Source organism: Corylus avellana, chromosome 1 (genome assembly GCF_965113065.1).
Source record: "Corylus avellana chromosome 1, dhCorAvel1.hap1.2, whole genome shotgun sequence".
Lineage (NCBI taxonomy): Eukaryota > Viridiplantae > Streptophyta > Magnoliopsida > Fagales > Betulaceae > Corylus > Corylus avellana.
This window is the reverse complement of record NC_142490.1, coordinates 47,239,546-47,265,424: the sequence shown is the minus strand read 5'-3', so window position 1 is coordinate 47,265,424 and position 25,879 is coordinate 47,239,546. Positions and strand designations below refer to the sequence as shown.

The 25,879-nt window shown below is 38.2% G+C and overlaps 1 protein-coding gene and 1 pseudogene across 2 annotated transcripts; both read left to right on the top strand.

The window, feature by feature from the left end:
- The first annotated feature begins 8,261 nt into the window (after positions 1-8,261).
- LOC148589972 (uncharacterized) lies at positions 8,262-8,906 on the top strand. The gene has a single exon (XM_088515955.1). The coding sequence runs from the start codon at positions 8,262-8,264 to the stop codon at positions 8,904-8,906; it is 645 nt and encodes a 214-aa protein (XP_088372081.1).
- Positions 8,907-12,632: 3,726 nt separating this feature from the next.
- Positions 12,633-17,975, top strand: LOC132170172 (E3 ubiquitin-protein ligase UPL5 pseudogene; annotated as a pseudogene). Its single transcript, XR_015909776.1, has 2 exons — positions 12,633-14,341; positions 17,269-17,975. The product of XR_015909776.1 is annotated as an E3 ubiquitin-protein ligase UPL5 pseudogene (transcript).
- The last annotated feature ends 7,904 nt before the right edge of the window (positions 17,976-25,879 follow it).

Below are 25,879 nucleotides of genomic sequence, written 5' to 3'. Positions count from 1 at the left end.
ACCGCACGTTTTGCATATGTGTACACAATGCAATATCCTATAAGGGATGGTCGAAATCTTTTATTTGGTGGTGCAGGGACATGTGCATGTTAGGTTGGACATCCTTCTCATACAAGTGCCCTTGTGGCTAGACAAACGTGGTCTGGCCTTGTTGTGGGCCCCCTTTCCGTCATGTGCGTGCCAGAAAGAGAACGCAGAACAGCGGCGTATGCATACCGACTGTTTATGGCAAAAGGTACTATGGGAAGTTAACAAAAGTAATTAAGGTGGAGTACTTCAACAGGACCAAGTACGTTATGTTCAAATGTGATTGGGGGGACAACATGAGTGATAAGGGATACAAGGTACATGAGTATGGCATGATGCTTGTCAGCTTTAAAAACCTTGTCTACAGGGGCTAACAAATCACTGATGAGCCTTATGTGTTAATGTCACAAGTTGACTAAATCTTTTACGTCGAAGATGAAAGGGACCCTGATTGGGCTTGTGTTGTAAGGACTAAACTTAGAAATGTATACGACATTGGTCAAGGTGAAGGTCCTGATAATGAATGTGCCAACTACCACAAGTGTGAGTCGCTCCTATTAAGCAGCAATAATGAAGCGGATCCGCAGGATGACATTGACTACGTCCGACCAGACTTAGATCTAATATAATTGTATGTGGTTCAAAAAAATAAATTATATATGTAGTTCACATTAATTGACATGTTTTCTTTTATTTCTTTCTACATTGATTGGTAATTGTGGTGCATATTTTATCTATTGTATACATAATTAATTGGGTACGTGATGTGTTTCACAGGTTGATATGGGTACTAGGAGGAAGAGTAGACGATGGAGGTTACCACAGGTAGACAACCAGGGGTGTAGACCAGTACTTCCAGAACATGTGGAAGGGTCCCAGATGGGGTATCAATCTCAACCGTCTTCATACGACACGGAGTAAGAGTTTCATATGCCTAGTCCACTGCCTATGATGAGCGAATTAGAGATATGTTCACATGGCCATGTAGAGCGGTTATTCTCCCCCCCCCCCCCCTGGACGAGAACACATGTTTGAACTATAGTGAGCCATCGCAACCAGAGGACAGCGAGACACAAGGACCGGCGGACGTGGATGATGGGATAGGTGCCACGCATGAGTCGCAGCCCGATGACCCTGCTCCAGATGTGTTGGTCAGTCGCTGCTTCGGACAATAAGTAAGTATATATGATTCAAATATCAATATTGAATACATATATAAGTTATGTAGTTACTATTGAATTGCAAATAATTAACATCAATAATTATTAATGTGTTAGGCATCAATCGAGACGGGCGCACCCCTATTCACGTGGTGACCATTAAACCATCAAACAAAACGTGGGATGTCTCCATCGGGCAAAAGGTCGTGTGCGAGTACAATAGAGTGTGGCAGCCCGTAGGATTTAGCGGGATGAAATTTTGGAGGACGACCTACAACATAACAAAGAGCGAAAATTATGTTAGATTGCGGGACGACTGGACGTAGGTACTGCCCTGTATGAAGGAGGATATATGGGACGCCTTGATGGTATGTGTGTACATTCTGTTATATTTTAGCATGTGTATTTTATTATGTCAAACGCTGTTAATGTGTGAATTATTAACCTTACTTTTTTAACTTGTACATCCCGCTTGAGTACAATCTCGATGTGATTAAAAAAGACGCGTTCTGAGATATGAGCCTAAAATTGAAGAGTTGGAGACACTCAGTGAAAGAAGTAATAAAAATTCAGCCGGGTGATACTCCTGACATCATGAAGGCAAGAATGGGTCAAGATGCCATTTCGAAATACAACGCATACGACTTGGATGTGTTGTTAGATAAATTGTACGATCCGAAGAATCAGGTAGGTCATGAATGTAGTTTCATTAATTGTAATTGTGTAGTTTCATTATTTGTAATTGTGTAGTTTCATTATTTGTAATTGTGTTAGGGCTAACATATTAATAATGATATTTGTGTAGGAGTATGCTACCTACATGAAGGCATTTCGAGCATAAAACAACACATCTCACTGCACCGGGTCGATGAGCTTTGCTAGGGCGACACATAAAGAGGTCTTTGTCTAATTTACCGCATATATATAACCATATATTTATTTTTTTTTTTTTTGATGATATTTTTTTTATGCAGACCTTATCTTTGAACACTACTCCGACTTGAGTACAAGCTTACATCTCGACACACACGAAGAAGGATGATGACTATTCAAATGAAGTGGTCAGGGTGTGTAAGTACTCACCGATATATATATTTTGATAAATTATTTATGATTAACCTTCTTTATATGAGATACTAACTTGTTATTTAACGTACAGGAGAGTATGAAGGAATTGATACCCACTTACCCGACATCGACATCGAGCATGACTGAAGGGACGGTACGGTGGACACCGAATGATGCGTATGCTCAAGTGCATGAAATAAACCTGACTGCCTAAGTACGCTGGCAGGGTCAGACAGGTGGGTCCGAATGTTTTACTTGTGTGGGGCAACATATATTCGTATTATACACCGTCCCAAACACGATCTCAGAATCCTGAGAACTCCTCATTCTCATAGATGACGGATAGGATTAGAGAACTTGAAAATGAGTGGACATAACAAAGATGTGCGATGGATGAGATGGTCAAATAGATTGAAGAATAAAAAGCTCAGATAGTAGAGAAAGATGCCATCTTTGAGGCCCGTTTCTGCCATCTTTGAGGCCCGTTTCTGCCAGCTTGAGGCCATGCTCGTGTTGACATCTGGATCCACGCCTAATAGAGGTAATGCTATATTTATGTTGTTTTTGTTATTTTTCGGTTAACATAACTATAGCCCGCATCGATCACTTTAATTGTTAGAATTGTGTCTCCTCAAAATTCTCAGTTAGCAACACATTGTTCTCGTGGTTCATTTTAGAACTAACGTATATTTACATCACTGTATATCTGTGTTTTGAATTTTTTTTATTAATTATCATTATTTCACAACTCATTTGCAGGTAATGCAAGCTAGGCATTGGGGGATGACTATGTTGACTTGGACTGAGCACATGGTTTCTCATCGCTATTTGTATATATATTTTGTTACTATTTGTTGATGTATTTGTTTGTATATATATTTTGTTACTATGTATAACAAACATATAGTTTGCTATATGTTTGTTGAGAGTAGTTGGAACAGAGATAGTTTGATTATATATTTGTTAGATGTTGTGATGGAATGTATTTTCAATGTAGATATTTGTAGTGTTGGAACGTATTTTCGATGTATATATTTGTTTTGTGTTGTGTTGTGTTGGAACATAGTATATGTGTTGAAATTTTGTTTAATTAATTTGTGTTGGAATTTCATATTGAATTGGTGTATTGGGTTGGATGTATTGGATATGTTTGATGTATTGGATTAATTGGATGTATTGGATATGTTTGATGTATTGGATTAATTGGATGTATTTGATATATTTGAAATGGGGTTGTATAATATGTTTGATGTATTTGATTAATTGGATATATTGGATTAATTGGATGTATTTGATGTATTGGATGTGTTGGATATATTGGAGATGTTGTTGGATGTATTGGATTAATTGGATGTAAATGTAGAAATTTGATTGAATTGAATTGAATGTATTGGATAATTTAAATGTAGATATTGGATTAAATTGAATGTATTGGATAATGTAAATGTAGATATTGGATTGAATTGAATTGAATGTATTGAATATTGGATATTGGATATTGAATGTACTGGTCCTATTGGATATTGAATGCATTGGATATATTAGATATAAGTTAATACGTAAATCTGGGTATAAACCCGAATAATTTAATATATATATATATATTGACGTGGCATTTTCACCACGTCAAAAAATTTTGACGTGGTAAAACTGGAACGTCAAAACCCTTTTAACCGTTGAGACACGTCAGTTTTTTGACGTGTCAATGCCATTGACACGTCAAAAATGGCTGGTAAAAAAAAAAACTACGATTTTTGTAGTAGTTGTATAGAGAAACAAATTACAACCAAAATATTTAAAAAAACGTATTTGTTTTTGAAATATGTATTAAATTAGCAAATGTAAATCTAATCTAGTGTACCACCCACCATTTTTTTGGTAATTAATTAACTAGACTAGGTTGACTAGTTCACATTTCCTTTAAATAGGATATATACATCACATTGTCTTTAGTCTATAGTTTTCAATTTTCACCTTCACCGCTATATATTTATAGTGCATGGCCAGAGAGACCATTTGAAAGCCACCCAACAGATATAATCAACAAACAAACAAACAGTTACAAGATGGTTTCATCGGATGGCAGAAGAAATGTAACGCTGCTACTAATGTGGCTTATGTTATCTAGTGGTGGGTTTAATATTGCTACAGCAAGTTCGATTTGGGGGATACATAGCAAGGTAACCGTGCAAATCATCAATCTTTTAGAGAAAGATGATCTTACCCTTATCTGTCAATCAAAGGACACCAATCTTGGCGTCCAAAAACTCAAACCAAAAGAACAATTTCAGTTTCACTTCAAACCAAACTTTTGGGGGACTACGCTATACTACTGTAGATTTCAATGGACAAATAACGACCACACGTTTAATGTCTACAGCTATGAGAGAGATAGTGATCGTTGCCGTTTCTGCTATCTCAGAGTTACCGCTGATCAATTGTGTAAATTTAACTACGACACCAAGAAGTATGATACATGCAATGATTGGAAATTAATGAAATATGCAACAATTTGAAAAGTGAACTTGCTCGTACGTGATTACAACCCTGCATGCAGGTTGCAGCAATATTCAAAATAAAGACTCCATCTTCACGTACTTCTTTATTACGTGAATTGTGAAAGCTATTCAGATTTCTTTTTTTTGTTGTTAAATAGGATAAGAGTCATTTATTCAGATTTCTCATATAAAGTAATTATTTGGTTTTATTTTTTTCGGGGGGCTTAATTAATGTTTCAAACTTTCGATGGAGAATGTTATTCTGTAAGGTAAGATTTCTCTTATATTGTTAACATAGTTTTCGGTTACCCGAAAGAACTTAAACTGTTTTTAAAGTGATGGGGAATGCCGGGATCCCATTTACAATTGGAGAGAAATTTGAACGTAGAACAGTAGAGGAAGTAAGGGAGAGAGTCAATCCGAACCAGTACTTAGTTTTTCAAAGAATTTCTCTATCTCATTAGGGATGCACATTTTACATATATACATGCATATATCTGACTACTGCACGTTTTGCATATGTGTACACAGTGCAATATCCTACAAGGGATGGTCGAAATCTTTTATTTGGTGGTGCAGGGACATGCGACTGTCAGGTTGGACATCCTTCTTGAAGTGTCCTTGTGGCTAGACAAGCGTGGTTTGGCCTTGCTGTGGGCCCCTTTTTCGTCATGGGCGAAGTGTGCTTGAGTCAGGTCCACGTGCAGTGGTATCCACGAATGACGGGAATGGCGCAATAAATGGGATGTGCTCAGTAGGCCTTCCGAAACATGTCTGCCAGGTGAAGGGGGCTTTGAGCGACCTACTACGGGAGAGCCCTCACCTCGCTTTTAGCGAGCTATTTTTCTCTCCAACATATATTATATATTCATATATATAATTATATACATATATTATAACATTCCCCTTTGTAATTCGCATTGTTTAAGATGTAATATGTTTTGAAAGGAAGAGATAAAAAAGAAATAGAAAATGGGACTCGTGGCTGATTAGTAATTTAGTAAGAACCAAGAAAAAAAAAATTGTAGTGTTCTTTCACCTCTTACGTACTGTTCTTTCAATATTTGTCCACAAGGTATTTTTCATCTAGGTCAGTTCTTGATGCTCATTGGGTCGGCGATATCATTTGTCAAATCCTTCTTGGGTTCAATAATAATAGTGATAGATAGATTTGGAGTGTTATTGTGAACGGAAAATTCACAATGCAAAGTGCCTACCACATACAAATTGATAGGATAGCATTGGAAAAAAAAAAAAAAAAAAGTGTTCACGTAAAAGACAACACCGCTTACTACGGAAGAGTCCCTCGAAAATGCAAGTTCCTCAAACTGTTAAGGTGTTTATGTGGAGGGTTTACATAAATGCGCTACCAACCAAAGCATATTTGTTCAAAAGAAACATCACAGAAGACCCTCTATGCCCATTATGTGGACTCGTGACAAAGACTACAAGGCACATTTTGTGGGGCTATTAGGCTGCTAAGGATGTATAGAGCATGTGTGTTAAAAGATCCAAAAAAAAATGTATAGAGCATGAGGATTCTGTGGCCATTGTAAAGATCCTCCAACAAGAATTGGAGATTGACGACTTGGAGCTCATGGCAATGGTGGATGCATCGAAGTGTGGTAGTTCATGGGAAATCCTCAGCCATCCTATCCTACGAGTCGTAAGTGCTAAATCCCTCATGACTTTTCATAGTGCTAAATCCCAACAACAAGCAAAGGGCAAAAGTGGATCATAAAAATACTTGAGATGACAAGGTCGTATAAGAGGATTTGTGAAGGTTAATTGGGATGTGATTGTGGATAATTGTAAATAAAGATAGGTATTAGGGCCATAATTTGACATTGCAAGGGTGAGATATTGGCTACTTTGTCTACGGACTGTATAACTGTGTTATAAGAATAGAAGTATTTTAGTTTTATTTCAATAAAAAAAAAAAAAAAAAAGAGTTTTTAAGTCAAAATATACTTTTTGGCAAAAGCTTCGTAAGTGGAGTCATTGGGGTAGGTGGGTGGGTTTACTTTTTATTAAAAAAAAATTAAAAAAACTTAACTATAGTTTACTTAACTACTACCACATCAGTCGGGAACAAGATTCGGGACAACTTGTTTGTAAGTGTAGCAATTCTCATAAAATACACAATAGCATAAGATGACAGTCTTTCTGAAGACGGCTGTGAAACAAAAGGGCCAGATGGCAATTCCGATAAAATCCTCTCTATCATTTCCTCTCTCCGAGAGAGAATTCTCTCTAGGTTTTCCCCTTGGCTAAGCTTTTCCATGTGCTCTCCTGCACCGTACCTTTGACTACTCCTCCACTGGCGTCGATGGCCCCACCGTAAATGTCTCTTGTGCAAACCCCTACCATCGATTGCATCCCCCAGCGCACCGGCCCAACCTACACCACCACCACAACCATCAACGCGATCATTACAGCCATCGATCAGCCGCGGCTCTCGTCAAAACCCAAACTGGCCGATTATGGTGACGACGAGAACGACGACGTTTTTGATAGGATTCTTAAGGGTTCTAGAATCCTCTCTTTGCTTGGTCCCTACGCTTGGCTTGGTTGCTAAGTTAATTTCCTTTTAGAGATTGTTTTCTTGCAAGTTATGTATTTTTTTAATTACTCTTGAATTCGTATTTCCATATTGAGCTTAATTTTTCCTCTATAAAAATTTTAGATGCTGTATGGCAAATTCATCAAGCAAAATTACCTTTGCTTAATGCAAGAACAGGAGGCCTGATCCCTTCGAAGTGATCATTATATTATCTTTTCTTTAGATATTTTTCTGATTTCTTGTGATAGATCCCTTGGATCCTATCATTTGGTATCAGAGCATTCGTTCTTGGGAGGTTCCGTTGATTGCTAGAAATTTTTTTTTTCCTCCATTGTGACGTTTATACTTCTGTTGCCAATTCCTACACTGTCGTGTGGTGATTGAAGAGTTGTGAAGTGTTTGGAGACAAATTCTGGTGTGGCTATGCATTTTGGGGGCGTGAATCTAGGTTGCTGAAAGGTTTGATTGGAGAAGATAAAGTGTGTTTGGGGCATAGGCTAAGACCAATCCAGGTGAACTCTAGTCCATCCCTATTCCATTCCAAGGGTATACCTATCCTCCTTTAAGTCCTTGTATTTATTCTGGTTTAGTAGTAGAATTGCACTGTTTGGATACGTGTTTAAGATAACCTTAGCCCTGAATTTGTTATTCTGAGGATAGCCTATTTTGTATAAGGGCAAAAAAAAAAAAAATTATATGCCCTACACACGCCACCAAAATCGAGTGTTAGGAATTTCTGACTTGGCAGCTTATTCGATGGCATCCGGTAGCAAGCCAACCCACAAGGAGGAGACTTTATTGGAGAAACAGTTTGACTCGGGGTTTTTACAACAGTTGAAGGAGCTTATTTCATAAATCATCCAAGAGGAGCACAGTGTGGGACCTTCTCCACCACCGACCCCTCCTGCAACACGTAACCACATTCATGAACACAACTTTCCGCGCATGAAGATGGACTTTCCTTGTTGGGACGAAGATGATCCATCCGGTTGGGTGTCCAGAGCGGAACGATTTTTTCGTTTCTATGGAACGCCGAAAACTTCTAGAGTTGAGATTGCATCTATCCATCTTGAAGGTGAAGCTGTTCAATGGTATGATTGGTTTGGAGCAAGCTGTGGAACACCCCCTTGGGCAGCATTTGTGGAAGGTCTTCTTGTCCGGTTTGGCCCTTCCGCTTTTGAAGATGTTGATGGTGAGTTAGCTAAAATCCGACAAACTTCCTCCGTTAGCGAATATCAAAGCCGATTTGAGCGCTTGGCCAACCGTGCTCGCGATTGGTTTGAACGACAACTGATCGATACCTTTGTGGAGGGTCTCCGATCTGATATCAGGAGAGAAGTTAAGACCTATCGGCCAAGGACCATAGTAGCTCCATTTTCCTTTGCACGCATACAAGAAGAAAAGCTCAGTGAAAAGACACGCAGAACGACTCGGGCGTCAAGTAAGCTGGTCAATGGGGGTGGTGGTTCTTCCTCAGCACCGACGCGGAAAACTGCCCGTTTGACCCAAGAAGAACTTAAAGAAAAAACAACAAAAGGGCTTTGCTGGCATTGCGATGAGAAATGGCATCGAGGGCACGTGTCCAAATAGGGAAAACTCTTGATGGTCGAACCAGCGGTGAAGCAAGTTGACAATGAGGAATCCGAGCAAGAAAACGATGACGATGTTGGTGATGAAGGTGAGGTGACTTATACTGTACATGCCTTGGCCGGCTATTCAAACCCGCAAACCATGAAGGTTAGTGGCCTCCTCAAACGGCAGCCTGTTACAGTGTTAATTGACACAGGTAGCACCAATAACTTTCTCAATGAAGGTATTGCTCAAAGACTCTCAATCCATATGGAGCCTTGTGAGCCGTTTGAAGTTAAATTGGCAAATAGGGGCACCCTTACTTGCAAAAGTAAATCCTCAAATGTCAAGTTGATTGTGCAAGATCACGAGCTGCGAGCTGATTTGTACTTATTACCTCTTGGTGATTATGAGGTGGTCTTGGGAATCGAATGGTTAAGGACTCTTGGAGATGTGCTATGGAACTTCTCCAAGTTAACCATGAAGTTTACATTGAATGGGAACAGAGTGATATTTCGTGGGAAACGTGGTCACTTCATCACTTCTATCAGTAGCCACCGGATGAAACGAATCTTGAAGAAGTCCTGCAATGGGTACTTGTTACAATTAAAAAGTGAAGCTGCAGAAATACATGAAGACTCTAGTTCAGCATTAGCACCATTGCTATCGGAATTTGTTGATATCTTTGCTAACCCAATGGGCTGCTGCCCCAACGGTCACATGATCATTGGATTCCTCTTATGCCCAGGAGTGCACCTACTAATGTACGCCCTTACCGCTACCCTCACTTTCAGAAAGCAGAAATAGAATGGATCGTACAAGAGATGCGTGATGCCGGCATCATTAGACCCAGCGTCAGCCCTTATTCTTCCCCTGTGTTACTCGTACGGAAGAAATATGCGACTTGGCGGATGTGCGTGGATTATCGGGCTTTAAACGACATCACTATTAAAGATAAGTATCCTAGTCCTGTAATAGATGAATTACTTGATGAATTGGGTGGCGCACAACTGTTTTCTAAATTAGATCTTCGCTCGGGCTACCATCAAATTCGAGTCCATGATGAAGATGTACCGAAGACAGCCTTCCAGACTCATGATGGGCACTATGAATTCTTGGTAATGCCCTTTGGCTTGACCAACGCGCCATCAACATTCCAGAGTCTTATGAATGACATATTTCGACCTTATTTACGTAAGTTTGTTTTAATCTTTTTTGATGATATACTCATTTATAGTTCTTCTCCTAAGGATCATCTATGTCATCTACGAGCTGTATTTTCCTTGCTTCGGCAACATTCCCTCTTTGAGAAGAAGTCCAAGTGCAGTTTTGCAAGCTCTGTAGTAGAATACCTTGGCCACATTGTGTCCAAAGACGGTGTAGCGGCAGATCCTTCTAAGATTCAAGTCATGGTAGCATGGCCCGTTCTGAAGACAATTAAAGCTCTACGAGGGTTCTTGGGTTTAACAGGCTATTACCGAAAGTTTGTTCGAGATTACGGTAAGATCAGTGCCACATTAACAGCTTTGCTTAAGAAGGAAGCTTTCCAATGGTCTGATGAGGCCGGTGATGCTTTTTCCAAGCTCAAGCATGCTATGACAACAACACCAGTGCTTGCCTTGCCAGATTTCACTAAAACCTTCGTCATTAAGAGTGATGCTTTAGGTGTTGGCATAGGCACAGTACTTATGCAAGAGGGCCGACCATTAGCCTTTACCAGCAAGGCATTGCCACCATTACACCTCAACATGTCTGTCTACGACAAGGAGATGCTAGCTGTCATCCATGCTGTTACCAAATGGAGACCTTACTTAATTGGCCGTTGGTTCCAAATACGATCTGATCATCGCAGCCTGAAATATTTGTTGGAACAACGAATCTCCTCTATGGAGCAACATAAGTGGGTAACCAAATTGCTTGGGTATATGACTATGAAATTGTCTACAAAAAAGCGGTTGAGAATTTGGTGGCCGATGCACTCTCTCGCCTCCCAGAGCATGCCGAGCTCCATAGTCTCTCTACATCCACATGGCCCACTTTTGAGCTCATTAAGGAAGAGCAGCGAAGTGACCCTGAGCTCCAGAAGATTGTTCAACGATTGACCCACGATCCCTCCTCTGTTCCACATCACTCATTGGTTGTGGACCATCTCCGCTACAAAGGGCGAATTATGTTGGCTACAAATTCCACTCACAAATCTGTTATCTTGCAGGAATTACACGCAGCCCCTAGTGCTGGTCATTTCGGGTTCCTTTGAACCTACAAGCGCATTTCTCGCATTTTTTATTGGAAGGGGATGAAGCAGGATATCAAGCAATTTGTCGCTGAATGCGAAGTTTGCCAACGACAGAAGGGCGAAACAATAGCAAGCCCTGGACCACTACAACCCTTGCCAATTCTTGCTGACGCTTGGATAGATATCTCTATGGACTTCATCGATGGCTTACCATCCTCCCATGGTAAAACCACCATCTTTGTTGTGGTGGATCGCCTAACGAAGTATGCTCACTTCTGTCTCGTTGCCCATCCCTACACGGTATTGACTATTGCACAGCTCTTTGTGGACAACATTGTCAAAGTGCATGGAGTTCCTCAGTTGATAGTAAGTGATTGGGATAAGATTTTTACTTCTAACTTTTGGAAGGAGCTTTTCCGTTTGCAGGGCACCCAATTAAAGATGAGCACCGCCTATCATCCCCAAACCGATGGACAAACAGAGGTAGTGAATCGGTGTTTGAAGTACTACTTGCGGTGTTTCACAGGAGATAAGCCCAAGGAGTTGGTCCGATGGCTTCCCTGGGCCGAATGGTGGTATAACACAACTTATCACTTTGCTACCAAGATGACTCCCTTTGAAGCAGTTTATGGGCGGCCTCCTCCGATACTACCAACCTACCCTACAGGCTCGTCAGTGGTGGATCAGGTTGACCGTGTTCTTCACGATCGCACCCAACTTTTGCGACTGCTCAAGGATAACCTAACCGCCGCCGAATCTCGCATGAAGCATTAGGCGGATAAGCATAGGAGTGAACGTGAATTCAACATTGGTGATTGGGTCTTCCTCCATCTACAACCTTACCGCCAAATCTCCATCCAGGTGCATTCGTCCCTAAAGCTATCACCACGTTTTTACGGACCCTATAAAGTTTTGGAGCGCATTGGTCCTGTTGCCTATCGCCTCGATCTTCCACTTGACTCTAAGATCCATTCGGTCTTCCATGTTTCCTGCTTGAAAAAGAAGTTGGACATGAATGTATTTTCCCAACAACATTTGCCTGACATTACCTCCACTGAAGAAGTCCGTGCTCAACCTGCTGCTATTCTGGATCGTAGGCTTGTCAAATGCCATAATCAAGCTGCCGTCAAAGTTCTCATCAAGTGGGCCCGCCTACCCCAAGCAAATGCCACATGGGAGCTCTACGACACCATCAAGGAACAGTTTCCAGACTTTCTTAGTATTCAACCTTGAGGACAAGGTTGTTTCTAAGGGTGGGAGAATGATAGGATTCTTGAGGGTTCTAGAATCCTCTCCTTGCTTGGTCCCTACGCTTGACTTGGTTGTTAAGTTAATTTCTTTTTAGAGATTGTTTTCTTACAAATTACGTATTTTCTTAATTACTCGTAAATTCGTATTTTTATATTTAGCTTAATTTTTTCACTATAAAAACTGTAGATGCCATATGGCAAATTCATCAAGGAAAATTACCTTTACTTAATGCAAGAATAGGAGGCCTGATCCGTTCGAAGTGATCGTTATATTATCTTTTCTTTAGTTATTTTTCTGATTTCTTGTGATAGATCCCTTGGTTCCTATCATTTTTCCCCGAGTTTGTCTCCGTCAGAATGAGGAAAGACGAACCGAACGCCGTCCACTCCTCTTCCGACGCGCCATCCCACGCCGTCACCGCCACAAACGCCACCACCTCTCAGTTCAATCCTAGGGTTCCCGATGCCCGATCGGCCTCGCGCGCGTGCGCGGCCCAGGCCGAGTTGACTCAGCCCGCATCGCGGTTACAGTTTTTCATAAGGATGATCTCCGAGGGGAAAACTATGGTAATCCAAGCTTACACGGACGACACCGTGCGATCACTCCACGAGCGAATCCAATTGCAGACCGGGATTCCCGTACACGAGCAGAGACTGATATACCGAGGAAGGCAGCTCCAGGCGGAGCGATCCCTCGGCGAGTGCAACATCCAAAACGACGCCGGACTGCAATTGGTTGGCCGTATGCGCAGCACCGAGCACCCTCACGCCTGGCAAGTCATCAACGACATCGTTTCAGTGGTGTGCAGTCTCTGCCGAGGGGGACCGTTCACTTCGGCAGCGAAATACATTAAAGTCAGGATGACGGACTTCTTTTCAGTGATGCCGAAGGACGAGGAGCAATTGGCCTCCGGCCATTTACAGATATTCTTATTGTCTTCCGCTCCGGCGGCGTTGGTGATGCTCTATATGTCGCCGATCAAAGGTAACAAAGACTGTGCGGATAGCTCAATTAGGCATTTTTTGAATTCAAGTCGAAATTCGTTGCCGAAACAGTATCGTAATTATTGTGCACCTATAGCTTTAGAGTTTTGTAAGTTGCTTAGAAGAGCTGCAAATGAGGATCCTTTGTATTTATCGTGTCGGAGTACACTTGGGTCGTTATTGGAATCGATTGGATCCCCGGAGAGTTCTAAAGGAGTGATTGTGATGCAGGAGATTTTCCCGTTTGTTAGTGAGCTGGCGAGTAGGTTGTCTAAGGACTTAGGTTTGAGTATGGAATCGCCCACCGGCGTGGGGCCACAATTGGGTGATGTTCGCGATTTTGCTGCTTTCTTGCTCCCTCTGCGGACTGCAATCACAGAACAAGTTGGGTTTCGGGGTCCAAATCCTGTGTCGGTGGGTGGTACTGAGCCTAAGCATCCATTTTATGGGGAAGAGATTGAGTTTCTTCATCTTTTGTTTATTGATTTGTTGAAGAGAATGGGGGAATGCCTCCACAAGATGGAGGAGTGCTTGGCTGTAAAACACAAGGGGGAAGGTGAGAATATTTATACCGGTTGGTCTCAATATCTTGCCATATTGAAGGAGCTGTATAGCATTTCCCAACTTTATCAGGGCGCTGAAGAAGAATTTTGGACAGTTCTGAGGCTTGGAAAGTCCTCGCTATGTGCACTGATTGTCAGATATGCAAAGCGAACTGATGATCATCAGTGGCTTCTTGAGCGAAAGGACGTGACTGATTTTGAATCTAGGAGGCATTTGGGGATGATGATGTTTCCAGAGGTAAAAGAAGACTATGAGGAGCTGCATGAGATGCTCATTGACAGGTCTCAATTGCCTGCAGAATCGTTTGAGTATATAGCACGGGCAGATGCTGAGGCTCTACATGCTGGTCTCTTTATGGAATTCAAAAATGAGGAAGCTACAGGTCCTGGTGTATGATCGTAGAAGGTTTTATCCAAGTCCAGGTAAACTTCAGTTGGCTTTTAATAGATTTTTTTTTTTTTTGGGGGGGGGGGGGTGGGGGTTACTACATGATAAGTGATTGAGCTAAACCTGTTGAAATATGATATGGGGTATAGATTGAAGAATTTAGCACTTAAAAATGAAGATTTGTGCACTCCTCCATGCTATGGCTGTGGAGGTGGGGCTGCCACATTCCTTGGTTTTCTAAGGGAAGTAATCCCAATTATTTTTTATGGGGCTGCTGAATCTGAAGTGAGCTTAGTTGATTTCTTAGAACGGTTCTAGTTTATTTACAGTTGTTATACAGATACTGGTCTATCGAATAGAGTAGCAAGTCTTTTTTTTACTGGGGTGTTGTATCGATAAGAGAGTTTTTGATGATTTATGATGTATAATTCCATAGAACCATATAAAATCATTGTCATACTTATTTGTTAATCTTCATCTAGCTCAGTGGTGTCTATCAGGAGCTGAGTGTGTTTGACATATATGGTTAGTTTATGGAGAAGTTGGACTTACTACTGGTACGGCAGCCAGGAGACCAAAAACCTATTTGGGATTTGCGTTAAGGAGCTTAAAAAATATTTTTAGTACATAAAAAGTTGGTCTTTTTGGTAAAAAACAAATTTTAAAAAGTACTTATTTTGACTTTTTTGCTCTATAAAAAAAGGCCAAAACACACTTTTGAGAAAAAGCTCTTTTTTTTTTTTTATAAATAATAACTTTTGGGAAAAAGCTCTTACTGGCTTTAAAAGCTTTATTTCTCAACCCAATCCCAAACATGCTTTAATTATGGGGATGTTTATGATAAGTTGAATCCTTTTGTATTCATTTTCATGCGTAAGTTCTATGGATGATTAGAATCATATGGAGAGTGACGATTATATAAATGTGAGTCCTGTGGAAGTCCTTTATTTTTAGTGCTGGGTGCTATGGTTTTTTATGTTGATGAAGGATTGAAAGATGATAGTGATGACTATTTGAGAGGTTCTTAGTATATACTGGTTCTGGTATGAGTTGATGTAAACTGGGGGTAGATGATAGATTATTGATACACAAAAGTGATGCATCAATGTCACGATTTAGGAAAAGCGTTGGTTACATTTGCATTATTATCCCAAAATGAGTAATCAAAGTTGTAATTGCAGCTTCGTAGAGTCACTTATATAGCTTCGTCTTATCTAAATAGGAACTAATGTAGGGTCTAGCACCCATACAATACCTTCATAATCCAATCCACTCACTCAATGTGAGAATTATTTTTTTGGGTTATCACAATCTCCTTTAATAAAATCCCTAACGTTCACATTAGGGCTTACATCATGCCATATTGCCCCAATGCAACTTGGTGTTACTAGATTGATTTTGATATCATTTGTCATAACTCAGGAAAAACATTAGTCACATCTTTGTTATTAGTAGTGGTTTTTGCTTTTAATGATTTTTAATTACTTATTGAAAAAAGAAGAAGAGAGAGATGAAGGCTTTGTGGAGGTTGGTAGTCGAGGCAAAATATGATAGTATGAGCAGAGGTACTTATCAAAAAAAAAAAATGATAGTATGAGCGAGGTTGGTGTTCTAAGGAGGTAGAGGGACCCTATGAAGTTGGAGTGTGGAAACAAACTTATTAGGAGGGGGTGAGGAGTTTTTTCGATATTTGTCATATATGAAGTAGATGGAACTAAGATTAGGTTTTGACATCATTTATGATGTGTGGATCAACCACTAAAGGAATTTTTTCCAGAGTTGTTTAGTGTTGCTCGTTGTAACGAGGCGTTGGTTGTGGATAAGGAGTTTTCCAATGGAAATATTCAGTGAAATATATCTTTTAAGATCTATACATGACTGGGAGGTAGATTTGGTGATTGCATTTTTTGATTTGTTGTAATTCCTCAGATTGAGAAAAGGTGGTGAGGATAGTATTTGGTTATCCAGTTTGAGGGTTTCATCTTTTGGAAGACTATTAGGAAAGTCAATGTTCCATTGAGAGTCAGTTTCTTTGTGAGGACAGCAGCTCTTGGTAAACCTGATGAAAAAAAATAGTAGTGGAATGGGAATGGTATTGCATATGTAAGAGGAGTGGGAAATCCACTGATCATCTTCTTCTAACTTTATATTTGGACAATGAGGGTGGTGTTCTAGTGAGCTTGTTGGGGCATGTGGAGCCCTATGCCGATAGAACATCCTGGTCAAAATGCTTTATATATGGATTGGCGTGTATACCATTTAACATTTCTCTAACTTTTATAAATTTGTGGATTTCTCTTATTTTAGTCATTAATGGGGATTATCTCTTGTATACATCTTGTGTATTAGGTTACCCTCTGCACTTATTAATGATATACATTAGTTATTAATAAAAAAAAAAAGGAAGTTATAGTTGAAGCTCCCTAGAGGTTCAATTACATGATATGTACATGTAATGTAAAAACATAGAAAAAAAATTCTAAAATCAATGTAGAATGCAAGGTTATCGTGATGAAGATTATGTGCTTTCAATTCCTATACAGCCACCTTAAGTACTGAAAATTTTTATGGAAGGTCAACATCACAATGGCATGGGTACTCTAGATAGATGCATGGTACAAACTAACTACAGAATCGTTGACTGTGAATGAGACCGTATAGACCCCTTTCCACATGCAAAGCTATTATTTCTGGAACAAGCTGTTCGATATTGTGATATCAGTTCAATCGCAGGGTAACTGACATGGAATCTGTTTGGTATTGCTCTGTTTTTGGAAGTTGTATCATCATGCAGAATTTCCTTGCTTTTTAGCTTTCTGGATTATGCTTCTATTTCTGCTAGAATGTTAGAGACTTCTTAAATTATTTCATGTTCTGTTTTAGTAAGTAATTTTTTTGGGGCAAAGAATCCCTTTTTCCAAAGAGAATTATGATCAGTTTATGCATTGTCTTGTGCGTGCAGCTAAGGTGGATCCCTTGCACCTTGACTATTTCAAGTTCTCTGGTCGGGTAATTGCATTAGCTTTGATGCACAAAGTCCAAGTAGGCATTGTCTTTGATCGTGCCTTCTTCTTGCAATTAGCTGGAAAGTACATTTCCTTGGAAGATATAAAGGATACAGATCCATGCTTGTATAATAGCTGCAAGCAGATTCTGGAGATGGATTCTGATTTTATTGACGCAGATGCATTAGGACTAACATTTGTTAGAGAAGTTGAGGAGTTAGGATCCAGAAGAGTTGTAGAGCTTTGCCAGGGTGGGAAAAGTATTGTTGTGAACAGCAAGAACAGAGAAGAATATGTTAGACTTCTTATTGAGCATCGCTTTGTCACATCTATCTCAGAACAGGTATCACATTTTGCTCAAGGTTTTGGTGATATTCTTTGCAACTCTCGGCTCCAGAAGTTCTTTTTCCAAAGTTTAGTGCTGGAAGATCTTGATTGGACGCTTTATGGAAGTGAAACTGCTCTCTGTGTTGATGATTGGAAGGCACATACCGAGTTCAACTAAGTCCACCAATCGTTGCTTTAACCAAGTTTCTAATAGCATTCTCTCTTAGGATTTTTTTTTTTTTTTTTTTTTCTTTTTTGTATTTTCTATTTATTTTTATTTCTTCTATATTTTCTCATCTATAAAAAAACAATATACATTAAATAAATGGTTAATCAAGATTGTATATATATTTATTTGATATGTCCGCACAAGAGGAAGAACGAGAATTCGAATTACTGACCTTCACTTCATTAGGCGTAGACCCAACTGATTAGACTACCTCTTAGGGAACTAATCAACAAGGTTATATAGAGAAACAAATTACAACAAAAACGTTTAAAAAAGCGTATTTGTTTTTGGAATATGTATTAAATTAACAAATGTAAATTGAATCTAGCGTACCACCCACCATTTTTTTGGTAATTAATTAACTAGACTAGGTTGACTAATTCATATTTCCTTTAAATAATAAATAGGATATATACATTCTTTTTTTTTTTGGTAATTAATTAAGTAGACTAGTTTGACAAGTTCACATTTCCTTAAAATAGGATATATACATCACATCATCTTTAGTCTATAGTTTTTAGTTTTCACCTTCACCGCTATATATATATAGTGCATGGCCGGAGAGACCATTTGAAAGCCACCCAACAAATATAATCAACAAACAAACAATTACAAGATGGTTTCATCGGCCAGCAAAAGAAATGTAACGCTACTACTAATGTGGCTTATGTTGTCTAATGGTGGGTTTAATATTGCTACAACAAGTTCGTTTATGGGGATACTTAGCAAGGTAACCATGCAAATCATCAATCTTTTAGAGAAAGATGATCTTACCCTTACCTGTCAATCAAAGGACACCAATCTCGGTGTCCAGAAACTCAAACCAAAAGAATAATTCTAGTTTCACTTCAAACCAAACTTTTGGGGGACTATGCTATACTACTGTAGATTTTAGTGGACAAATAACGACCACACATTTAATGTCTACAGCTATGAGAGAGATAGTGGTCGTTGCCATTTCTACTATCTCAGAGTTACTGCTGATCAACTGTGTAAATTTATCTACGATACCAAGAAGTATGATACATGCAATAACTGAAAATTAATGAAATAGGCAACAATCTGAAAATTGAACCTGCTCATACGTGATTACAACCCTGCATGCAGGCTGCAGCAATATTCAAAATAAAGAGCTCCATCTTCATGTACTTCCTTATTACATGAATTATGAAAGCCATTCAGATTTCCTTTTTCTTTTTTTCTGTTGTTGTTGAAGAGGATAATAGTCATTTAATTTATTCAAATTTCTCATATAAAGGAATTATTTGGTTTTTTTTTTTTTTTGGGCCGGGGGTGGGGGGTGGGGGGGGGTGCTGAATTATTGTTTCAAACTTTCGATGGGAAATGTTATTCTGTAAGGTCATGAGATTTCTCATATATATATATATATATAATGGAAACTGTTGAGTGGTCTTGGGCTTCTCTTAATCTCAAAAGCTAGTTCAAAAAGTGAGACTTTCCTTCACACTTATAAAGTGACCATCAGCCCATTCCACAATTGATGTGGAATAATCCCAATAATTTCTCTCTCACACATCGGGCCCTTGGCCAAAGCAGAGATACCTCGTTTCTCCCGTGGACTGTTGGGCTGAGACTTGTAGGTTAAACCTAGGCTTTAATATTAATGTTTAGTGTTTTGAGCCTCTCTCAACTCCAAAAACTAGCTCAATAAATGAGATTTTCCCTTACACTTATAAATTGACCATCAACCCCTTCCACAACCAATGTGGGATAAGTACCCGAACAATCTCCCACTCACACATGGAGCCCTGGGTCGGATCGAAGACAGTATGTTTCTCATGTGGACTATTGGACCGAAACTTTTGGTTGAACCTAGGCTTTGATACCAATATTGGGTGGTCTTTGGCTTCTCTCAACCCCAAAAGCTAACTCAAGATGTGAAACTTTTCCTCGTACTTACATTTTGAAGAAAATGTAACGGAATGGCTTATGACATCTTTACGATTGACTCAGGAAATAAAAATTCAAAAAAAAGTTGAGGGAGTTTTTTGTTTTCACGTGTTGACTCAGGGATTTATTATAAACTTTCCCTTAAAATAAAATAATAATAATTGCACTAGCACAAAACCTACATTTTTATGATTAATTTTTAGTGATTATATATTGATGTTATTCATACCAAAATGTTTTTGCACTAGCACCTTACAACTAAGTCCACCATTAGCGCAAACTTTTGGGTTGCTTTATCCAAGTTCTTTTTCTAATAGAGAAATGGGATATCAAATCTTTTACTAAGAAAGTCTTACCAAACTGATGTGTAGCTATTCATTGAAAATAAACAAAATAATTAATTAAAATAAATGTAACGGGTACCAATGAATGAACTACACATTAATTTGGTAAGACTCTCTTGGTTAAAGATTTGGTATCCCTAGCATTTATCTTTCTCATCTATATATAAAAAGGCAATATTAAATAAATGGTTAATGAAAGTTGTATAGAGAAACAAATTACAACAGAAACGTTTAAAAAATTATATTTGTTTTTAGAAGGAGAAATGCTAGGGATACTAACTTTTTTACTAGCAATATGTGTATTAAGATGATGTACTAGCAATATGTGTATTAAGATGATGTAGAACTGATTCATTAGAGCTGATGATCAAAACAATTAATAAAGAAAAATGCTACGAATACCAATGAATAAGCTCCACATCATGTTAGTACACATATTAGAAGAAAAAAGTTAGTACTCCTAGTATTTTTATTTTGGAATATGTATTAAATTAGAAAATGTGAATCTAATCTAACCGTTCACCCACTACCCACCATTTGTTTTGGTAATTAAGTAGACTAGGTTGACTCGTTTATATTTCCTTTAAATTGGATATATATATATAGTGCTGGGAGACTATTTGAAATTAGGTCACCCAACATAGTCAACAAACAAACAAAGTGACAAACAACATGGTTTCATCCGCTCTGCTACTAATGTGGCTTATGTTGTCTACTCATGTGGGTTTAATATTGCTACAACAAGTTTTTCTTTTTTGGGATACATTATACATAGCAAGGTAACTGTGCAAATCATCAATATTCTCTTACCCTTACCTGTAAATCAAAGGACGTCAACCTTGGTGTCCAAAAACTCAAACCGAAAGAACAATTCCAGTTTCACTTCAAACCAAACGTTTGGGGGAATACGCTATACTACTAGTGTAGATTTCAGTGGACAAATAACGACCACACATTTGATGTCTACAGCTATGAGATAGATAATGAACGTTGCCCTTTTTGCTATCTCAGAGTTACAGCTGATCAACTGTGTAAATTTGACTACCACACCAACAAGTATGATGCATGCTATCAGTGGTCCTTAATGAAAGAAAAGTGAACTTGCTCGTACGTGATTACAACCCTGCAGGATGCAGCAATATTCAAAATAAAGAGCTCCATCTTCACGTTCCTTATCACATGAATTAATGTGGAAGCCATTCATTTTTTTTTTTTTTTTGTATAATAGGATATATAGACTCATTTATTCAGATTTCTCATGTAAAGGAATTATTTGGTTTTTTTTTTTTTTTGGGGGGGGGGGGGGTACTTAATTAATGTTTCAAAATTTAGACGGAATTCTGGAAGGTGAGATTTCTCATATAATATATGTATATATTTTGGAGTTCCGATGCAACGTGAAAATGGGTAGAAAAACGATACTTGTAATAATTGGAAAATGTTAAGTGTTGTCTTAGTGTTCTCTGGTCTTATGTGAATATTATTTTCTAAAAACCATGTGAAGTAAGTGTAAGCTTGATTTTTTTTTTTTTTTTTTTTTTTTTTTAAATAAATCCCCGTAAGATCAAAACAACACATGAGAACACCTAACAAAGCTCAATCTTTATAAAAGAGGGGTTACGAAAGACTCTCTATGCCCTATTTGCTGCCAAGAAGAGGAGTCAGTGGAGCATATTTTGTGGAACTGTGAAGCAGCCCGTGATGTGTGGGCTATATGTAGCAACAAGGTCCAGAAGTGCCCCAGAATGGAGGTAGGTTTTGTGACCCTATTTCTGAGTTTGGTGGAGAAATTGGATGCAGGTGAGATGGAGAGGGTTGTAGTCGTGGCTCGTCTCATTTGGTTGAGGCGTAACAACCTGGTTTTTGGGGGGGAATTGTCATCACCGGACAGCCTTATGAATACAGCGATGGGCCAGCTTGACAGTTTTGATAAAGCAGAAGCTGGGAGGAGGACCACTAGTGCTAAGCAGCCAGAACCAGCTGCTACGAAGTGGGCTAAACCAAAGGAAGGCTTTATCAAAATAAATTGGGATGCTGCCCTTGACGTCGATGGGAACAGAATGGGATTTGGGTTCATTGTCCGTGACCATGAAGGAACTGTGTTGGCATCCATGGCAGCGTCCAGACCTGGTATCACTGACCCTACAACGGCGGAAGCTATTGCAGCATGGAAGACGGTAGAAGTGTGCATAGGCATGGGTTTTGCAAAAGTGATTTTCGAAGGGGACTCACTGGAGGTCGTTAAAGCACTGAACATGGAAGGTAATTGCTGGAGTAGGTATGGAATAGTGATTAATGATGCAAAGATCCTGCTTAATAGTATGCAGAATTGGGAGGTATGCCATGCAAAAAGGACTGCAAACGTAGCAGCCCATACTCTTGCAAAACACTTGCAAAACATCGGCTGACATGTAGTGAGGATCAGGTCTGATGGGATGAAGTCCCTGAGTGCATTACCCTCATTGTATCCAATGCTTTTTGAGCTTTAATGCTGTGATAATGGAATCCCAATTCAAAAAAAAAACATTCCCCTTTGTAATTCGCATTGTTTAAGATGTAATATGTTTTGAAAAGCAGAGATAAAAAGAAATAGAAAATGGGACTCGTGGCTGATTAGTAATATGGTAAGAACCAAAAAACCAAAAAAAAAAAAAAAAACATAGTGTTCTTTCACCTTTTGCTATATTCTTTCAATATTTGTCCACAAGGTATTTGTTCAAAAGAAACATCCAAGAAGACCCTCTATGCCACTATTTGGACTCGTGGCAAAGATTACAAGGCACATTTTGTGGGGTTATCAGGCTGCTAAGGATGTACGGAGCATGTGTTGTAAAAGATTCAAAAAAATATGTATAGAGCATGAGGATTTTGTGGCCATTGTAGAGATCCTCCAACACGAATTGGAGATTGATGACTTGGAGCTCATGGGCAATGGTGGCACAGAATTTGTGGATGCGTCGGAGTGCGGTAGTTCATGGGGAACCTCAGCCATCCTATCCTACGAGTTGTAAGTGCTAAATCCCTCACAACTTTTCATAGTGCTAAATCCCAGCAGCAAACAAAGGGCAAAAGTGGATCATAAAAATACTTGAGATGACAAGGTCGTATAAGAGCATTTTCAATGGAAGAGTTAAATGTTATTTTTATCTAAAATGATTTTTCAAATATTTAAAAAACCCTTACATTGAATTAGCCAAAAGAAAATGTAAAATAGATATTTGATTAGAAGAGTTCAAAAAAAAAAAGTTAAATGTAGCAACATTTTTTAAGGGAGCCATTTTATTTTTTATTGTTCTTCTCACCTGTTTTCTCTTTTTCCCAAATCTTTTCATACTTTTTCTTTGCATGTTCTCTTTTTTTTCAAAACTTTTCCCATTTTTCCTCTCACATGTTCTATTTTTTCCAAAACTTTTCTCACTTTTAATAATATTTAAATGATGTAGATAAAAAGATAGCTAATCGGATGTGGATGCATTTAAAAATTCATTAGTTAAACTAGATAAAAGCAAGTTTTGAAGAATCATTTTACATTAAAATTTAGCTCCTCCATTGAGAATACTCTAAGAGGATTTGTGAAGGTTAATTGGGATGGCGGTTGTGGATAATTGTAAAATAAAGATAGGTATCAAGGCCATAATTTGAGATTGCAAGGGTGAGATATTGGCTACTTTGTCTACGGACTGTATAACTGTGCTACAAGAATAGAAGTATTTTAGTCCTATTTCAATAAGGAGAATAGACTAAGGGCCTGTTTAGGATTGGGTTTGAGGGGCTTAAAAGTGATTTTAACACTCAAAAAGTCCGTTTGGAAAAAAAAAAAAAAAAAAAAAGTACGCGTTTGGTGAAAAAATAAAAAGCGCTTTTAATAGTCCAAAAAACTTAAAAATGGCCAAAAAACACTTTGAGCAAAAGCTTAAAAATGAAGCTTTTACTAAAAAGCTATTTTTGACTTAAAAACTCTATTTCTCAAATGCAACCTCAAACAGGCTCTAAGACTCTGTTTGAGATTGCATTTGAGAAATAGAGTTTTAAGTCAAAAAAACACTTTTTGGCAAAAGCTTTACTTTTAAGCTTTTGTCAAATGCGTTTTGACCATTTTTAGGTTTTTTGAACCCTTAAAAGTGCTTTTAAGTTTTTTTATCAAACAAATGCTTTTCTTTTAAAGAACTTTTTGAGTGTTAAACGCATTTTTAGACTCCTCAAACGCAATCCCAAACAGGCCCTAAGAACCTGTTTAAAACTGTATTTGAGAAATAGAGCTTTTGAGCAAAAACTTCATTTTTAAACTTTTGACAAAAGTGCGTTTTAGCCATTTTTAGGCTTTTTAGACTCTTAGAAGTGTTTTTAATTTTTTTTACCAAACGAGTACTTTTTCCTTCAAATAAACTTTTTGAGTGTTAAAAATACTTTTAAGCCACTCAAACGCAATCCCAAACAGATCCTAAGTATTTATTAATTCAATAAGGAGGATTTACTCCATTGCCGTGTTGGTTATGTAGGGAGATTCTCTTTTATTCTCCTAGTCTAGGTAGTATTGGTATTATGAATCCCATGAGGATTTGACGTAAATTGTAACTCTATTTAAACCCACGTCTGGAGTGCAATAAGTGTTGTGAGTGCATCACATTGAGAAAATTTAACAGAAAATAGTATTTAATATATTTAAGTGGACCTTAGCCCATTAGTTTAGGCTTTTGGGGTAGAGTTGTGTTCAATTATGTATATTAATGTACTCTTAGTAAAAACTTCATAACCGTTTTATCTCCAATAATAAGACATGCAAAACTTAATTCTCAAACCTAGTGTTTGGAAGTCTAGGAACCTCAGATTTCCTACTACTAATTAATTAGATTAGCAAAATAGGTCGAAATTAGAAGCTGAATGGGGTGGCTCACCGTCTTGCGAAGGAAGCACTCTCTCTTAGTAAGGAACGAGTCTTTCTTGAGGAAGCTCCTACTTGTATTGTTGATGCTATCTCCGACCAAAAAAAAAAAAAAAAATCTAAATGCAAGAGCCCTGAGGTTCTAATCAATTTTCCATTAAATAAATAACAAAAATGACATTAAAATATAATTATGTTTTTCATTATGTAGTGGTTGTGCTATATTTGATTTCTGTTATATTTAAAAGGGAAATGTTATGTGTTCTTCTAGTGTTCTCTTAGTGTCCTCCCAACTATGATATGTCTTTTAAAATTGTCGTTGAATTTGAGATTATCATTCTTGATTTTTAATCTATTGGTGACTCACATCACACTTGGGAGGACATCAGAAGGACACTAGAAAAACACCTAGCATTTTCCTTCTTTTTTTTTTTTTTTTTTGATATGTCCACACAAGAGAAGGGGGAGGGAGGATTCGAACTAGTGACATCCGCTTCATTAGGCGTGGTCTACAACCGATTGAACTACCCCTTGAGAGCATTTTCTTATTTAAAAATAACAGAAATCAAATGTAGCAGTTGATACTCTTGTATATCATTTAAAACTAACACTAACTTTTTTTTGTCTTCTCAGAATAAAAACATTAATAAGCACTCTAATTGAATATAAGTTATAACTTTATTTATAAAAGTTACAAATCATAACCCCTTATTGTTAGAGCTATTGATATTAACATATTTGTCCACGGACCACACCATGAATTACTTCATATATATTTTATTATTTTTGTTACTTTTCATACTTATTTAATATATCGATTAAAATAATTAATATAAAAAATCACTTAAAATACATTATATCAATCCATAAAAAAA